Source organism: Quercus suber, unplaced genomic scaffold, assembly GCF_002906115.3.
Source record: "Quercus suber isolate HL8 unplaced genomic scaffold, Cork oak 2.0 scaffold_790, whole genome shotgun sequence".
Classification (NCBI taxonomy): Eukaryota; Viridiplantae; Streptophyta; class Magnoliopsida; order Fagales; family Fagaceae; genus Quercus; species Quercus suber.
In genome coordinates, this window is record NW_027070226.1 from 13341 (window position 1) to 32719 (window position 19379).

At 33.9% G+C, this 19379-nt stretch overlaps 1 protein-coding gene across 5 annotated transcripts; it reads left to right on the plus strand.

Annotated features, from left to right (window-relative positions):
* Positions 1–1505: 1505 nt before the first annotated feature.
* LOC111996816 (protein BONZAI 3) lies at positions 1506–15815 on the plus strand. 5 transcript variants are annotated; one of them, XM_024028816.2, is made up of 16 exons: positions 1506–2789; positions 5681–5728; positions 6845–6993; positions 7116–7164; positions 8172–8228; positions 8557–8736; positions 8834–8968; positions 9084–9145; positions 9271–9367; positions 9468–9582; positions 9719–9795; positions 10467–10604; positions 11157–11318; positions 14292–14405; positions 14554–14650; positions 15373–15815. In XM_024028816.2, the coding sequence occupies exons 1-16, from the start codon at positions 2637–2639 to the stop codon at positions 15489–15491; spliced, it is 1752 nt and encodes a 583-aa protein (XP_023884584.2). In that variant the 5' UTR covers positions 1506–2636; the 3' UTR covers positions 15492–15815. The 5 variants fall into 5 exon arrangements, with proteins under 5 accessions (XP_023884584.2, XP_065623366.1, XP_065623362.1 ...); XM_065767294.1 differs by lacking the exon at positions 11157–11318 and adding an exon at positions 12777–12935; XM_065767290.1 differs by lacking the exons at positions 10467–10604; positions 11157–11318 and adding exons at positions 12084–12221; positions 12777–12935.
* The last annotated feature ends 3564 nt before the right edge of the window (positions 15816–19379 follow it).

Below are 19379 nucleotides of genomic sequence, written 5' to 3' on the forward strand. Positions count from 1 at the left end.
AGTGAAAAGACCATAAAACAAGACAAGAAAACATTAAATAAGAAATGATAATGATGGACACGTTGAGGGAGTAAAAAATGATTAAAAAAAATTAGAAACTTGTGGATTTAGAAACCCCAAAACTCAAAAAGCCAGCCATTGTCGTTGGTACTTGGAATTTTAAAAAAAGTCAGCCACTGCTAATATTTTTATGTTTCCCACGTCTTCCAATATCTTATTAAAATATTTTTTTTCTATATCACGTCTTTCTAATACCCACTTCAAGTTTAACTCTTCATTTTACAGATCTCTATAGTCAAATACTCTTCCTCTCTGTTCAAGCTTTCAAGTTTCAGGCTTTCAGCCTCTTCCTCTCTGTTCAAGCTCTCTAAAGCTTGAACCTCTTCCTCCCTGTTCAAGCTTTCAAGTTTCAACATCTTCCTCTCTGTGTCCCATGCCTTCAACCCCAGTTTGCAAATGTCAATGAATCAATGGTGCCACCAGGCCCACCACCTGCCAACGCTGTCCTAGTGTTAGGCTGAGAACCTAGCAACGACGTCCCAGTGTTAGGCTCTCGTCAGTGGCGTAAAGACAGAGTGGCCAATAACCGGTTCAACCATACCGGTTCCGATTTTACGGTTCAACCGTCCGGTTTTCAGTTCATTCTGTTTTTTTTTTTTTGGTTATTTTTCGGTTTTTAATCATAACCGGACCGTATTAATGGCCGGAACCATGCTTATATTCCGTTCACGATTAGAACTGCTCGATATTTTAACCAATCAAAATGGTGCACGAGGTGAGTGATGAGATTGATACTCTATATCATCAACATATGCCACGCGCACGCACGCACACACGTAATATCCCTCTTGGTCTTTCAAGAATACTTAATGAATTTTACCAAGTTCTTTCTTAGCAATTTCTCTTCTTCATTTTCTATTCCTTTTATATTTAAAAAAAAAAAGAAGTTTTCTTCTCCCCTCCGTTTATATTAGTATTTATATCTCTCGCCTTTCTCGTGAATTCTTGTTTTTTGTTGAGAAAAAACTCTTTCGCGATTTCAAATTCCCACATCCTACGCATACGCTTCTCCCATAAATAGAAATTGAGGAAAAAGAGTCCCAACTTCATAATTTCTATTTTTAAAAACACGCATTGTTGATTGCAGCGCACGAAATAAGACCCTGTGAATAAATTGAATACTATACCACTATTAGTGTATATTCAACTAAAAAACTACTACTACACAAAACCAAAATTCCTTTTCCTGAAATTCCCTTTAAATTGCCAAATACACATAACAATCAGAAAGAATCCCTAACCTCCAAACGCGTAATATCTTTCACCTATTTATTGTGAGTTGTGAAATACACGGGCTGCGTGACATAAAATTGCTTCTGAAATTTTATAGAGACTCAGAGAAAAAAGAATTAGAAAAGTTTCAGTTTTTAGGGTTTTACAGAAGAGAGAGAGAGAGAGAGAGAGAGAGAGAATGGGACATTGCTTTTCAGATTTGGAGATCAGCCTCTTCCTCTCTGTTCAAGCTCTCTAAAGTTTGAACCTCTTCCTCCCTGTTCAAGCTTTCAAGTTTCAACATCTTCCTCTCTGTGTCCCATGCCTTCAACCCCAGTTTGCAAATGTCAATGAATCAATGGTGCCACCAGGCCCACCACCTGCCAACGCTGTCCTAGTGTTAGGCTGAGAACCTAGCAACGCCGTCCCACTGTTAGGCTCTCGTCAGTGGCGTAAAGACAGAGTGGCCAATAAACGGTTCAACCATACCGGTTCCGATTTTACGGTTCAACCGTCCGGTTTTCAGTTCATTCCGGTTTTTTTTTTTTTTTTTTGGTTATTTTTCGGTTTTTAATCATAACCGGACCGTATTAATGGCCGGAACCATGCTTATATTCCGTTCACGATTAGAACTGCTCGATATTTTAACCAATCAAAATGGTGCACGAGGTGAGTGATGAGATTGATACTCTATATCATCAGCATATGCCACGCGCACGCACGCACACACGTAATATCCCTCTTGGTCTTTCAAGAATACTCAATGAATTTTACCAAGTTCTTTCTTAGCAATTTCTCTTCTTCATTTTCTGTTCCTTTTATATTTAAAAAAAAAAAAAAGAAGTTTTCTTCTCCCCTCCGTTTATATTAGTATTTATATCTCTCGCCTTTCTCGTGAATTCTTGTTTTTTGTTGAGAAAAAACTCTTTCGCGATTTCAAATTCCAACAACCTACGCATACGCTTCTCCCATAAATAGAAATTGAGGAAAAAGAGTCCCAACTTCATAATTTCTATTTTTGAAAACACGCATTGTTGATTTCAGCGCACGAAATAAGACCCTGTGAATAAATTGAATACTATACCACTATTACTAGTGTATATTCAACTAAAAAACTACTACTACACAAAACCAAAATTCCTTTTCCTGAAATTCCCTTTAAATTGCCAAATACACATAACAATCAGAAAGAATCCCTAACCTCCAAACGCGTAATATCTTTCACCTATTTATTGTGAGTTGTGAAATACACGGGCTGCGTGACATAAAATTGCTTCTGAAATTTTATAGAGACTCAGAGAGAAAAAAAGAATTAGAAAAGTTTCAGTTTTTAGGGTTTTACAGAAGAGAGAGAGAGAGAGAGAATGGGACATTGCTTTTCAGATTTGGAGGGAGGAAAGCAGGCCGTGGGTGGGGCCCAACAGAGGCCCACTAGTGCCAACGATGGTGGTCACAACGACGCCGTTGACTTCTTCTACAGGTCCCGTGGCCTTCAACCTCTATTCACTCAAATTGAGGTATTATATCAATATTTGATGTGTATGTGTACCAACTGTGTTATTGTTTATTCTGTACCCCACACTGGGTCCGACTCAGACCAATTTAGTCAATTCCCTGAATTATTTATTTCACTTGCTCTTTTTTTTTTTTTTTTTTTTTTAAATGTTTGTTAGATTTACTAGTGCTTATTGTGTTTGTATATTTTTTTTTTTTTTTTTTTTTAATGTTTGTTAGATTTACTAGTGCTTATTGTGTTTGTATTAACTGTGTCAATTTTAATGTTTAGTGTAATGCTTAGTAGTACACACTCTGCCACATGTTTTTGATTTTATCCTGGGTTAAAATTGTGAAAAAATGTGTACCAATGTATTTTGGTCTAGCTTGCTTTTAAGGAAAAAAAAAACCTAAAAGAGAAGGTACACTTTTTTAAAGTCACACTTTTTTATTTAGGTAGGAATAGGATCATGCTTATTTTTTTTAAGCAAAATAAACCAGTAGAACAAGTTAGTATAGTATGTTATTAGATTATTATCTATGGTAATTGCTATTAGAATTTTGATACTGAAGGGACAAGATTTACAGGGCTTGAGATTGTTTTCAATTTCCTACAAATTATAGGTGGACTGAAATTTTAATATACAATACTTTTGATTCGAATATCTTGAATGATGGTTTATTTAATTCCACAGTGAATTAGAGCATGAGAAATGCTTTGACACGTAGTGGAGGTTGCATCCTGGGGATTTCTTTGGCTGAGAGTTTCATACTTAAGAGCATGACAAATCTTTGGGAGAGAACTACACTGCATTCTTGTTGTAGAACTTGGTCTCTGATTTCATCATGAGAATATTTTAACTCATGAATTATATACATGTTACCTGATTTTTAACGAGAATAATATGATTCACGAATTAGATACATGTTACCTGATTATTAATTCATTACATTGGATGTTGCTTTGAAAACAATAGTACTGAGAACAAGAATAACATAAATATGGTTATTCTTATAAGTGAAAGATTTCTTGTTCAGGAAAAGTTCTCTAGTGATACTAATTTGTTGCTATCATTGTTGCTCAAATAAATGTGAGGCATGTAACTCAGTCATAAAAGATTTTTGGAATGTCCGCTATTGGACCTAACAAAGAAATAATAATAATAATAATTTTGTATTCATTTGTGTGGTTTGTGTTGTACATAGACATATCGAATTAATTATCATTGCATAGTGGAAGGATTTTTTCTTATTTCAATGGTGTTTTACCTTAGGACATGTTTGATACACTGTAATAGATTCTATAATGGAATAACTATTCATTAGAAATAATCATTCAATTGTTTGGTTGTGTTTTTATTATAAGGAATAGTTATTCATTTGGAATGACTATTCTTTAAAACAAAGAATAATTATTCCTTACCAAAATGAGTGTAACTGCTATTTCTTAACCTACTTAATAATTATGAAATATAAATTTCCCAAAAAGCTCCAAGCCACTACACGTGCTCTTCCTCACCAATAGCCATGTATCCTTTCCCCATTTCCTCTTTCTCTCTACCATTGTTTTTCATGGTTTCCTTATTGAGTCTTGATTGATAAGCATTTTTCCCCTCTTTTCCCATTGTTCTACCAAAATTGCACTTCATGAGGTTCTATTGTTTTCAATTTCTGGAAAATTCATTGTTTTAAATTTCTTTTAATTCTCCATTTCAACTAGGAAGAATGCTAGCACCAATCAACTATTCCTAGAAAAGCAACACGCTCTCCCCCTCTCTCTTTGGTGCGAACATGGAACATGGAGATATTATCTTTTTTTTTTTGTTTGTTTATTTTATATTTATAAAAATATTAAGTTTGACAATAAACAATAATATTAATTCTATATTCTTTTTACAGTTATAGATAATAGAATGTTGAGCAAGATTCAGAAATTACTAAAAAAAAAGAAGGAAAGCAAGATTCACAAAAAGTGTAAATATATAATTCATTTTAAAAAGAGTACTTAAGGAAAATTTTCTAATATGATGCAATTCCACAGTTCTATTCCTATGTTATCAACAAACTGATGAATATGAATAATCATTACATTTCATCTACTTTTATTCCTTGTAATGGTTATTTCTATTACAATGTAATCACTGTTATAGTATACCAAACGTGCATTCTTGTCAAGCTTGGAGTTTATGTACTACACTATGGCCAGGGCATGCAAGCCAGGGAAATGTTATTAACATGGTGATCCATTATGTACTGCACTTTGGCATATCATCTATGAACGGTTTCTCAGAATTTGAGAATAGATAGTATAGTTAGGTTTCCACTGTGTTCCGTTGTTTCACAGCAACAGATCTTTTTCATACATGTTAATTCTTTTCAAGATGTTGGTGTTTGCATGTTCTTTATATGGTTGAGTTACTGTGTTTCTACCTTAGGTTCACATCAATGAACCCACCTGAACTCTTTTTAAAGTTGCACTACAAAATGCTCCCCCAAGGGGAACATTAGCAAGATTCCCATTTTGTGGTGCCAGTTCAAAGATGGAGCATCAGATAAAAGCACTGATTCCAAAATTTTGTTTGTTGTGTGTAATATTGTATATCTATATTCATTTGCTTGTATTGAAGTACCTTTATTCTATCTCCAACTAATGGACATCACAGAGTATTTTGGTTCACCCCTTCACCATTTATGAGTGACATTTTATAAAGCTCCTAAGCAATCATGCATCATGATATAATTTAACTCAAGATCGGATCATTAGTGTTGTGTATTTTGACACTGGAATTGTTATTCAATTTACGTCAATGGCTCTTCTATTTTGTCTTTTCTTTTCATATTATTCTATACGTTAGCCCTTTGTGGTTTCTCATTATGTATTTATGCATTTTTGTGTTTCAATTTTATGTTGCAGTTATCTCTATCAGCATCTAACTTGCTTGATCGTGATATCACTTCAAAGGTATTCATCTCTATAGATAACATCATTTTATAGTGAGATAATTACAAGGTCATGCAATAATTTCTCAATGTGCTAAATATTTTGGTAATTTACTAGGGTCTGTTTGTTTTTACTTTATAATGCCAGCATATTATTACCATCAGTTTATGTACAACCTTTTAAAACTTTACTCTTTTTTGGATTCAATTGTACTTTTACACAACTTTTTTTTTTTTTTTAATTTGTCAACGAAAAAAAGCTCATCCAAACATTGTGCTCCCTCCTTTTGTTTTAGTGTGAAGTTCGAGTCGTTTTGTTTTCATTTGCCCTTCATATTTCCTATACTTGACTAGGTTTGGGAAGTAATGATTTGAATCACATTCTGTTGAGATTTTTCATAGCGGAAGTTTTTTTAGAATAATAAATTTTGCAATCAGGAATGATGTATCTTATCAAATATTATGTAATAAGTCTTCATTTGCTACACACACCATACCACTCTTCACTTCCTCTTTTGTTTCATATTTCACTTGCATTTTTGTACCCTTGAAAATGATGGGAGTCCTTATATAGAATGAAATACCAACCAATACTAGTATTCAAAACTAAGGAAACAAGAAATACAAGCCTATGACCTATAAGTAAAATAAAGACACATTACATACACCTTTCAAGCCAACTTGTTTCATCTTTTGATAATCAAAGACAACAACTCACCTACTAAAGTGAGAAATTGTTTTTTTTCTTATTTGTAGTTTACCACCCAACCTAAGCTAGTAAGGATATGCCATACTAAATAACACATGCAAAATGCTTTAAAAAAATGGCTATTGCTAGACTGGGAGTTTTTCTTATTACTAAATAACACATGGAAACTTACTATAATTTGTGGATTCAAGTCTGGAATTCGGCCTCTCCAAAAAAAATTGGCTGCCTACTAATCACCTCTCTCAAATGACATTTCTTATGGGGATGGTCCCATACTTAAGGAGGTTTGCTATTTCTAATAAATGTTCTCATATATCTAAAGGTCTTAAGTTCGACAATCCTTGGTAGTTTGTTTATGTGCTTATATGACATGCATGCATGCCATAGTCTTACTATGGTTTTTGCTAATATATACTTTATTTCATTTAGAGTGATCCCATGGCTGTGGTGTATGCAAAGAAAATAGATGGTAAACTAGAGGAGTTAGGTCGCACTGAGGTTGTACTGAATAGTTTGAATCCTGCATGGATAGAAAAAGTTACAGTTGCATTCCAGTTCGAGATCGTGCAGCCATTGGTGTAAGCTTTACAAATTGCTTTAAGTGCTTATCTTTGTTTAGATATGTCTTGATTTACTCTAAGTGATGTTTTAATTTGACTGATTGGCTCATGCTTGCCCCTTTTTTTTTTTTTGGCTCCAGTTTTCATGTGTATGATGTGGATACAAAATATCATAATATACCTGTGAAGGTATATATATCAATTTCTGCACTTTAAGTATCCATTACTTTAATTCATGTTTTTTATGTTGTGTTTGTTCAATTATTTTGCTCTATTAATAAATTACATACATAAAAGTGTACATGCTAAGTTTTCTTGTAGCATCTCTGCCAATCTTCAAGTTTTGAATAATGCAATATGCAAGATAAAACTTTTAACCACATTTTTTAGTTTTAACGTAAGAAATGTGTATTCACAAGATCACACTATATTTTTGTGGGTATGCTAAACACTAAATTTGTCAATCCATGTTCAAAAACATTGAAGTGGAAACAAAAGTTATTAGTGAACAATTATAAATGAATATTTTATATTAAGTGTGTTATATATCTTAGACAATCTCAGAGAAAGTCAATTTGACAATAGGCATAGATGCGACTATGCATGGTATAATTGTATGGGAAAGCACTTGCTCAAAATTATTATGAAATGATTTTTATTTATTTTTATTTTTTGTGTGTGTTGCATTTACAACTTTCAAAATAACTAAATTGGATTTGTCGCTGGTGGCAATTTGTCCCTGATACAGTAAAGAGGTTATATAACAAATAAGAAATGAAAGTAATTCATCAAAAAAAAAAAAAAGTAGGAGACAATTTAGTTGAAACTCAATTTGAAGCCCGCCAAGTAATATTTGTGATGTTTATATTTTTTTTAATAATTGTTAACTCTATGGTTGTAATTATGGTAATTTGTACCAAGCATGGAATGCATATTTTATTGCGCTGGACATACTATTTACTAGGAGCAATTACACAAAAAAGCCAAATTTGGTTGGTTAACCATATCCATTATAAATTGATAGATACTTTTAAAGATTGTTGCAGTTTAACCATATATAGATATGAGAAAATAAGGCAACAACTTAAAAAGGATTATATAAATTTTAATTTGTTATCACCTCATCCAGAATAATCTAATAGATTTAGTTGATGATGAAGTTTTTTGTTTGAAATTTTATTTCTGTTGCCTTGCAGACGCTAAAATTGAAGGATCAAGAATTTCTTGGAGAGGCCACTTGTGTTCTATCAGAGGTATATCCCCTTGTCTTCAGTTGGGCTCATTGAAATTATATCATGTATATCCCTCAAGCTAGTGAAATTTGAGTATAAAGTTGTTTTAATTTTCAGTATATTCTTGTTAAAAAATTTCAAAGGCAGAAAGAAAATTGGGAGAGCTACTTCACTATGTTAATGTTATTTTAAGATTTTGAGCATCGTATTTTAGACCACCACTGATGTAGTGAAAAAGTACATTTCAAATGTAATTAGTGGCTTAATTCTTTCAGAGTAATTTGGTTTACATATACTAAACTTTGGTTTTTGTTTTTCCTCCAATTCTTTCTTTTTATTCTCATGGCAGATAGTGACTAAACAAACTCGAAGTTTAACCCTAAATCTCCATATCAAAAATGGGCATATGGGCTTGAGGAACTTTGGGGCACTCACTATCCATGCAGAGGAAACAGTTGCTTCGAGGAGTTGTGTTGAGATGATAGTCCATTGTTCCCACTTGGATAACAAGGACCTATTCTCTAAAAGTGTATGTATTTGCAAAGTAGATACCTTAATGTTTAACGTTACGTAAGTATACATATTCTTAATTGTGTTTATTTTATAAATTTCTTCATTTATTTTAGGATCCTTTTTTAAGAATATCTAGAATCGTTGAGGCTGGAGGTTCTGTTCCAATATTCAAGACTGAAGTGGTGAAGAACAATTTGAATCCAATTTGGAAACCCCTATGCCTGAGTGTACAGCAGTTTGGAAGTAAGGTAAGCTTGTCAATTTATAATTCTTGGTTTCCTATTAGATTATAATTATATGATGTTTTGTTATTTTGATAATTACTGAAGATTCACATGGCATATGCAATTTGACTTGCTACAGGATAACCCATTAATTATTGAGTGCTTTGATTTCAATAGCAATGGCAATCATGTGCTTATTGGGTAAGTTAAATTTCTTGATGTCCATATTTGTTTTGTATTATTTTCACTTTTCACCTTTTGTTTTTTTTCAGTTTTCACGATTTAGTCTTGTTACTAAAAGATGATATTGATCTTAAAATAATCAGTAAGCTCCAGAAATCAGTGGCAGACTTGGAAAAATTTCATAAAGAAAGAAGTGGTGCAAATCTCACCTTACCATCTTCTCATCATGGTCGTGATAAGGTACTTTATTCATACTTGTAATTATTATTATTATTTTTAAATAAAATATTTTTAGTCTTTGTGTTTAAATTTGGATTTCCTTTTTAATTGATCAATATAGGTTTTGAAGGGACAGCTGTTTGTGGATCAATTTTGTGAAAAGCAACAGTATAGCTTTTTGGATTATATTTCTAGTGGATTTGAGCTTAACTTTATGGTTGCTATTGACTTTACAGGTAAATTATTTCACATTCTAGAGGAGTTATATAGTTTTATTTTATATGTGTGGATTTTTTTGGTTCTCTTTTTCCTCGGTTTAAATGACTTGGCTAATGACTTATTTATACTTTGAATATTCAATATATTTTTTAGCCTCAAATGGAAACCCTCGGAATCCAGATTCGTTACACTACATTGATCCTTCTGGTCGGCTGAATTCTTATCAACGGGTAAGGCTGTGCATCCTCTAGTGCTCCCAAGAGGGTGGTTGCTTTTCTCTGGCACTTGTATGTTTGTATTTTTCTAAACATTAGGTGCAAGAGATTCTTGGACTGAATGGCATCTCTTCCCCCATGCAGTTTTAATCCTATATGGGTTCTTGAGGCATAAAACAACTTGGGAATGGGAAATTGCTTTTAGAATAAGAAAACTTAGATTTTACATTGAATTGGTCAATGCAAATGTCTGTAAATAATTGTCTTTTATGTCTGTCATGACCTAATATGACCAAGCTGATTGTTTTACATATCAAACTTCGCTCGCTGGTGCATTTACTCCCAACTAAAGCAGAATATAAGCATTTAGGTGATTGCTTAGTGGTAATGGCTTTCTTTATGGTGCCTCATATCTATGGTTCAAAGCTCACCCTCATCCTCCCCCTCTCACTATCTACTTTTCCCCAAAAAAAAAAGAAAAAAAAAAAGGCCTTAATGTAGCTCATGTAAGAGCTATATAATAGAGAAAAAACCATATGTGTAACATGTCTTAGAAAGTGACATTTGTATAAAGTATGTTTTGTATTTCTGAAATTTTTGTTAGGGGGTCTTCTGTTAGCATATACTTCAAAGAAATCATCATTGATTGAAGAAGTAATTGTCTACTTAATATATTAAACTTGCAGGCTATATTGGAGGTTGGGGAGGTCATTCAGTTTTATGATTCTGATAGGCGCTTTCCTGCTTGGGGCTTTGGAGGAAGAACATGTGATGGGACCACATCACATTGTTTTAACTTGAATGGAAGTGCAGGTGCCTTTGAGGTGAGAGAAACTGACTTTATAATGCTTTGAATTGCTTAATCATTGAAGAATCTGGTTGTCATATTGTCTAAAAATATTTATCTTCTTTATACTGCACACAAACATCTCACTCTCTCTCTCCTTTTACTACTTTTAATAGATTGTTTGCTTAGGATTTCCCATTTTCTACATCACCATCATTTTCAACCAATCTTTTTTTTTTTTTTTTTTGAAAGTTCAAAAACCCCACTTACAACTAACACATTCAAAAACCCCAAACACTAAATTTTGTCCTCAAAAGATTTGAGAAAGTTCAGAGGCCCTCAATGCAAATTAAATGGATTGACTTATCACCTAATACACTTAGGAACATCATATGTTTTGCTTCGTAACCAGAAGATTAGATATCTTAGAAAATGATTGATGGTACCATAAGATGCATCTCTCATGTGTTTTAAGTTAACAACTGTTGAGTATAGTTGATAAGATTCTGAACACTGCATTAAATTCTTTTAAGTAACCGCAAGTTTTTTTTTTGGGATGAATTATTTAATTTCTTTTATTTATCAATAGGTTGAAGGAGTGGAAGGCATCATGGCTGCTTATTCAAGTGCTCTACATAATGTTGCTTTGGTAGGACCTACTTTATTTGGCCAAGTGATCAACAAAGCTGCACAAATTGCTGGCCAGTCCATCTCATACAACAACAAGTACTTTGTTTTGCTCATTATTACGGTAAAGAGAATGTCTACTTTTTTTTTTTTTTTTTTTTTTCCAAAGGAAATGATAGTAGACTGAGCAGCACAATTACATTCTAGAGGAATACTAACAAAAAAGATATAGTACGAAAGCTTTAATAAATAATGGAAATATCCTCTAAAATCCAAGCAATTCTAGAGGACAGCTTAGGCTAAGAACTTTTATGGTGGGTAGCAAGGTTGAAGAACAGCCTCAATAGTGGAAATTTGAGCTTTTGTATTACACACCTTCACAAATCTCTTTTTTGCAGTCACTGGATCATCTTTGTCAATACCAATTTGAGTTTGGAACGTTATCAACAACATACATCTCACAATTTTCATCTTCTATATTTGTTACTTTTGATGAGGCAATCCAATTCCCATTAGCTAGTTCCAAATTTTGTAAAGTTATGGACCAACCACAATCCACTACAAAAGTCTTATAATTATCACTACCCCTATCACAACTCTCTTGTAAAATTCCCCTCTTATCTTTATCGATACACTTCTCTGAGTCAGTTACAAGGTCTGAATTTGAATTAGGTGGTCAAAAAAAAAAAAAAAGGCCTTAATGTAGCACATGTAAGAGCTATATAATAGAGAAAAAACCATGTGTAACATGTCTTAGAAAGTGACATTTGTATAAAGTATGTTTTGTATTTCTGAAATTTTTGTTAGGGGGTCTTCTGTTAGCATATACTTCAAAGAAATCATCATTGATTGAAGAAGTAATTGTCTACCTAATATATTAAACTTGCAGGCTATATTGGAGGTTGGAGAGGTCATTCAGTTTTATGATTCTGATAGGCGCTTTCCTGCTTGGGGCTTTGGAGGAAGAACATGTGATGGGACCACATCACATTGTTTTAACTTGAATGGAAGTGCAGGTGCCTTTGAGGTGAGAGAAACTGACTTTATAATGCTTTGAATTGCTTAATCATTGAAGAATCTGGTTGTCATATTGTCTGAAAATATTTATCTTCTTTATACTGCACACAAACATCTCTCTCTCTCTCTCTCCTTTTACTACTTTTAATAGATTGTTTGCTTAGGATTTCCCATTTTCTACATCACCATCATTTTCAACCAATCTTTTTTTTTTTTGAAAGTTCAAAAACCCCACTTACAACTAACAACACATTCAAAAACCCCAAACACTAAATTTTGTCCTCAAAAGATTTGAGAAAGTTCAAAGGCCCTCAATGCAAATTAAATGGATTGACTTATCACCTAATACACTTTAGGAACATCATATGTTTTGCTTCGTAACCAGAAGATTAGATATCTTAGAAAATGATTGATGGTACCATAAGATGCATCTCTCATGTGTTTTAAGTTAACAACTGTTGAGTATAAGTTGATAAGATTCTGAACACTGCATTAAATTCTTTAAGTAACCACAAGTTTTTTATTTTTTGGGATGAATTATTTAATTTCTTTTATTTATCAATAGGTTGAAGGAGTTGAAGGCATCATGGCTGCTTATTCAAGTGCTCTACATAATGTTGCTTTGGCAGGACCTACTTTATTTGGCCAAGTGATCAACAAAGCTGCACAAATTGCCGGCCAGTCCATCTCATACAACAAGTACTTTGTTTTGCTCATTATTACGGTAAAGAGAATGTCTACTTTTTTTTTTCCAAAGGAAATGATAGTAGACTTTATTTATTGAAATTCACGTTGTACAGTGGGAAAGAGAAAAAGGGGCATGTTCTAACCAAACAAAGGCCGACCCATTCTCTTTTGCAACACTAGCAAGACCTAGAGCAGCACAATTACATTCTGGAGGAATACTAACAAAAAAGATATAGTACGAAAGCTTTTATAAATAATGGAAATATCCTCTAAAATCCAAGCAATTCTAGAGGACAGCTTAGGCTAAGAACTTTTATGGAGGGTAGCAAGGTTGAAGAACAGCCTCAATAGTGGAAATTTGAGCTTTTGTATAACACACCTTCACAAATCTCTTTTTTGCAGTCACTGGATCATCTTTGTCAATACCAATTTGAGTTTGGAACGTTATCAACAACATACATCTCACAATTTTCATCTTCTATATTTGTTACTTTTGATGAGGCAATCCAATTCCCATTAGCTAGTTCCAAATTTTGTAAAGTTATGGACCAACCACAATCCACTACAAAAGTCTTATAATTATCACTACCCCTATCACAACTCTCTTGTAAAATTCCCCTCTTATCTTTATCGATACACTTCTCTGAGTCAGTTACAAGGTCTGAATTTGAATTAGGTGGTCTTACTTTCAAATCAGATGAGTTGTTATTCCCATGAGCATAGGGATCAACCTCCGAAGCCATTGTACCCTTGTCATCCTGAAAAATCTGGTGGACCATTACCTGTGCTGCTGGGACCACAGCTTCGTGTCTCCAGCAGGTTCAACTTAGTCATTGGCAAAACCAGTTCCAAATCATCCCCAGAAACAATGGCATCTTTGTCTACCTCCCAATTGTTTGGCATTGTGGTTTCACATTGGGAATGAAGATTATGTCGTGCAGAGCCTTGGATTTTTTGTCTCAGTGCCACTGCTTGCAGCCAATGTCTGGTTTGAATATTAAAAACATGAATTTAAAACTAAGCATTGTGGAATTTCACATCACTGGGACGTATCAAGATGTTGAAGAAGATGTCATAGTTTCTAGAAACAGACCCAGAAAGGTTAGAATCTTGTAGGCAAACAAGCTTGAGGTTCTACGTGCTCTAGGCTACAGAGAGACCCAGAGGGAACGAGAAGTTTTAATAACATGGTTCATAAAAGAAAAAGAAAAATTAGAGAATGTCTACTTTAGTTGATATTATCTATTATAAATTACAACTTTCATTGAAAAGGAGAGGTTTTATGTACAAAGGATGTATACACAAAGCTCTCTCGAATAAAAATGTTACTTTATTTGATCTCTCTTTCCATCAATTTTTCATTTGTTAATTAAATAAAATGTCATCTTTCTAGGATGGAGTCCTTACAGACCTACAAGAAACAAAAGACGCTTTGGTTAGGGCATCTGATCTTCCACTATCAATTCTCATAGTAGGAGTGGGAGGTGCTGATTTTACGCAAATGGAGGTATACTCTTGTTTTCCTAATATAATGGCCTTTTAGCTGTTAGACTCTTTTGATTGCTTTATTTCAATTATTTTGTACAATGAATGGTGGAAATTTAGCTTTTAGAATTTTCACTTGAATGAATGTAATATATCTTAATTTTTGGCAGGTGCTTGATGCTGACGATGGAAGACGATTAGAGAGCTCTACAGGTCGTGTAGCAACACGTGACATTGTACAATTTGTTCCAATGCGAGAAGTACATAGTGAGTACACAATGACACTTGTTTGTCTTAACAAAGCTTTTGTTATTACATCTAAAAGCATGCACTAACTGTAATTGTGCATTCATAAGTTTCTCCTTGTTGGTAATATGTTTTAAAAGCATGCCAAATTTGTGGGTCAAAGTTTTAGAAGACTTGTTGTAGCCAATAAATTTTGGACCAAATGACACTTTCTCCCTCCGTATGCATGGGATGGTGGGTAAGTATGGGTTTGAATTCCCCTAGCAAAAAAGCTTTAGATGATTGCTTACTCATATCGTAGAAAAGCCCAAATGGGTTTGTGCGAACTTTGAAAATGTATTAAACAAAGCCGTTGCATGGATTGCCATTGCCACTGCTGTCTTGACCCAGTCTTTGTCTATATTGTTGTTAACAATCTAATACACTTTGGAGCCACCATTTTCTAGTACCCATTGGACATGTTATAGGCAAAAAATGGGGTCATGGTTTCAATCTAGTGTGAATGTGAACTCAACAAGCTGATTTCTATGTATCTTACCTCTTGATGTTTTTTATCATCTATTTGAGCGTCTTATTATTTTTATCAATTGGAATTTGATGATTTCCTTATTTGTTCTATTATCTGTTTTGTCAATTGGAATTGATGATTTCCTTATTTGTTCATTTCGTTGTACTTCTTGTATTTTTTTTAAATGAGCTTCTTCATTTTGTTTCATCTAATAAGTTAGTTATGGTTTGTACAGGTGGGCAGATTTCTGTGGTTCAGGCTTTATTGGAAGAGCTACCTGGACAGTTTTTGACATACATGCGGGGTAGAGATATCAAGCCACGCCCTCTCCATGTAGCCCCAACGTCTGCTTGAGAACATTTTCTAGGTCCACAAGATGTGCAAATATGCTGATTTTGCTCGCAACAACTGAAAGTTTTAAAAGGTCTGAACCACTGGTCGACTTACCTGAAAGGAGCTTGTTATTAACAACATTTTTTTAGGCCTGAAGATTGAACCACTAATGGGTTGACTTGCCTGTAAAGATCTCTTTATTTCATCCTAATAGAAAAAAGTACAGTTGTTTTTTTCCTTTGAACTTTATCTTGTCTAGGGATAATTATACTTTTATTCAGCTTTTTATTTTTAAGTAAAATAAACCATTGAACAAAGTTATAATAAACAATTTAGTCTTGTAAAGGTGAAAGTATCCCTTGGGTTGTCTGTAGCTCGTTTCATAGAGTAGGTCTCATACAAGGATGTGGGGTCTATACTTGTGAAGTTCACATATTTGTGACTATGAGTTGCCTATTTTATTTGGAGATACTTTTGATCTTGCAAGGGGCCTTAATGGGGATTTGGGTTCACTCGTCCTTACGGAAGGTGTCAATGTCAAGGTGTGGGCCTTCATGTTTGTGAGAGGCCCACTATTAAGAGTTAAGTTGTAGTGTGAGAGAGCCTAAATAGGGATTTGGGTTTGGCTATTCTTATGGAAGGTGTTATTTCATTATGGAGAGGTACAAACATAAAACATTAAATTGATATATAGTTGGGTTGTTGTTGGCAAAAGGGAAAGTGTGTCGTAAATAAACAAGGAAAAGAGAAAGCAGTGCGCTTGCCCAGGAGGAGGGGGGTGGGGGTGGGGGAATGTGAAGACCCATCGTTTAAGAAGATTGGGTAAAAGCTTGGGATGGTGTCAGGCACCTAAGCCCACCTAATATGATGGGTTGGCCTCTACTTGTAGTACTTAGTCATTGTTTAATATGGGTCTCATTGAGTTGGTTCCCTCTTAAGCATGTTTAATTAAAATTTAAAATTAAATACATACAACACGGCTTAAAGAACTGTTATTTACAGGGTAAATGTCTTAATTTTATTTATAAATCTTAGGTTCTACATATAGAGTTATCAAACTCAAGATCTCCTATTTCAATACCATTGATAGTTTATCATAGTTTCAGGATAGTTTGTCATAGTTTCAAAGTAAATGGTATTTGTTTTTCGCTCCTTAGATATGAGTTAGAGACCTTGCTATATGTTTTTCACTCCTTAAAGATGGGCAAGGATGAGTAAAAAATGCATTAATTTGTCTACGAAACTACAAGATTCACTAATAAAACTTCATATGATTTCTTGGACTATATAATATCCTTGTCTTAGCTCCGAAGCCCCATGACAAAGCTACTATGAGTCTATATATGAGTCTCAACCTTATCCGTAACACACTGATACATTCTGGCAAACTTTTTGGTCCAATCCAATAAAGTCTACATCACACCCAAAAAAAAAAAAAAGACTACATCACACGTTCAACAGTAGAACCTACATTGAACAACTTCAATATAAATTATTTATATGTTCTAGAATTGAATCATTAATAAATTAAAAGACCAGTCTTCCTTTGAGTCATCCTCCAAGTCATCAACACCATTTTCCTACAATAAAAGATCAGTTCAAAGTAATGGCCCAAATGAAAAATTAATCCAAAAACATTAGATGAAAGAAAATTAATCCCAAAACAACACAACACTACATCATAATCAAATAAACAATAACATTCTTAATTTCCTATCTACCAAATATACATGCAATTGACACCTAAGTCAGAAGATCCACAAGCAAAAAAACAAATATCACTGCTTTTCAAACCAAATTCCTTAGAAGCAAAAATATGAAATTAAGACGATTAAAATTGAGTTTTTATATCAGTGATTTATGCCATCCCCATTTGTTAGGGGACATTTGCATTGGATGATTCTATATGTAGAAGATAGAGGTGGATGCGAGAGGCGTTCTACTCATATGATTTTGTCTTTTGATGTCAATAGTGAGAAATTCAAAGAGTTACCTCTGCCTGCTGATGAAGGAAGTTGTAGTGTGATATATCTCACATCATTCAAGGGGAAACTGGCTTTGATTAAATTAAGATATGGTCTCCATCTGGGTGATGAGGGAGTATGGTGTGTTGGATTCTTGGAATAAACTCAGTGTTGTACCAGTTGAAAGCACTAGAAATATCATCGGTTTTACCAAGTATGATTTACTTCTAATTCGAAAGAGGCCCCGGCTGGTCTACACCAACAGTGAATTAGAGAGGGAAGATAAGTCTGTTTTAATTGACCCCGAAACTCTACATGAGAATGAAATTAGTATTCCAGCTGATATCTATTCAGATTTAGCTACTCACATGGAGAGCCTTGCTTTACTTGATGGAGAAAATGTGGTATCTTACTAAGATGATGGTGCTATGTTGTATAAGAAGTGATATCATTACAGGTATGGATGAATTGAATCCCTTCTCTTGCTTTTCTTTGTTGCAGTAGGCAAGACGGGTTGGGCGGGTGGGCGGGTGGGTTGGACAGCCCTAGCAAGGATGAGTAAAAAATGCATTAATTTGTCTACGAAACTACAAGATTCACTAATAAAACTTCATATGATTTCTTGGACTATATAATAGCCTTGTCTTAGCTCCGAAGCCCCATGACAAAGCTACTATGAGTCTATATATGAGTCTCAACCTTATCCGTAACACACTGATACATTCTGGCAAACTTTTTGATCCAATCCAATAAAGTCTACATCACACCCAAAAAACAAAAAAAGACAACATCACACGTTCAACAGTAGAACCTACATTGAACAACTTCAATATAAATTATTTATATGTTCTAGAATTGAATCATTAATAAATTAAAAGATCAGTCTTCCTTTGAGTCATCCTCCAAGTCATCAACACCATTTTCCTACAATAAAAGATCAGTTCAAAGTAATGGCCCAAATGAAAAATTAATCCAAAAACATTAGATGAAAGAAAATTAATCCCAAAACAACACAACACTACATCATAATCAAATAAACAATAACATTCTTAATTTCTTATCTACCAAAAATACATGCAATTGACACCTAAGTCAGAAGATCCACAAGCAAAAAAACAAATATCACTGCTTTTCAAACCAAATTCCTTAGAAGCAAAAATATGAAATTAAGACGATTAAATTTGAGTTTTTATATCAGTGATTTATGCCATCCCCATTTGTTAGGGGACATTTGTATTGGATGATTCTATATGTAGAAGATAGAGGTGGACGCGAGAGGCATTCTACTCATATGATTTTGTCTTTTGATGTCAATAGTGAGAAATTCAAAGAGTTACCTCTGCCTGCTGATGAAGGAAGTTGTAGTGTGATATATCTCACATCATTCAAGGGGAAACTGGCTTTGATTAAATTAAGATATGGTCTCCATCTGGGTGATGAGGGAGTATGGTGTGTTGGATTCTTGGAATAAATTCAGTGTTGTACCAGTTGAAAGCACTAGAAATATCCATCGGTTTTACCAAGTATGATTTACTTCTAATTCGAAAGAGGCCCCGGCTGGTCTACACCAACAGTGAATTAGAGAGGGAAGATAAGTCTGTTTTAATTGACCCCGAAACTCTACATGAGAATGAAATTAGTATTCCAGCTGATATCTATTCAGATTTAGCTACTCACATGGAGAGCCTTGCTTTACTTGATGGAGAAAATGTGGTATCTTACTAAGATGATGGTGCTATGTTGTATAAGAAGTGATATCATTACAGGTATGGATGAATTGAATCCCTTCTCTTGCTTTTCTTTGTTGCAGTAGGCAAGATAGCATTGTTAAAACCATAATTTTTTCCCCAGATTTATATTATCCTTTTGTAGTTGGGGCTGTTTTATATTAGTGTTTGATATTGTTGGGGGATGATTTTTGCACGCAGAGTTTAATTTAAGATGT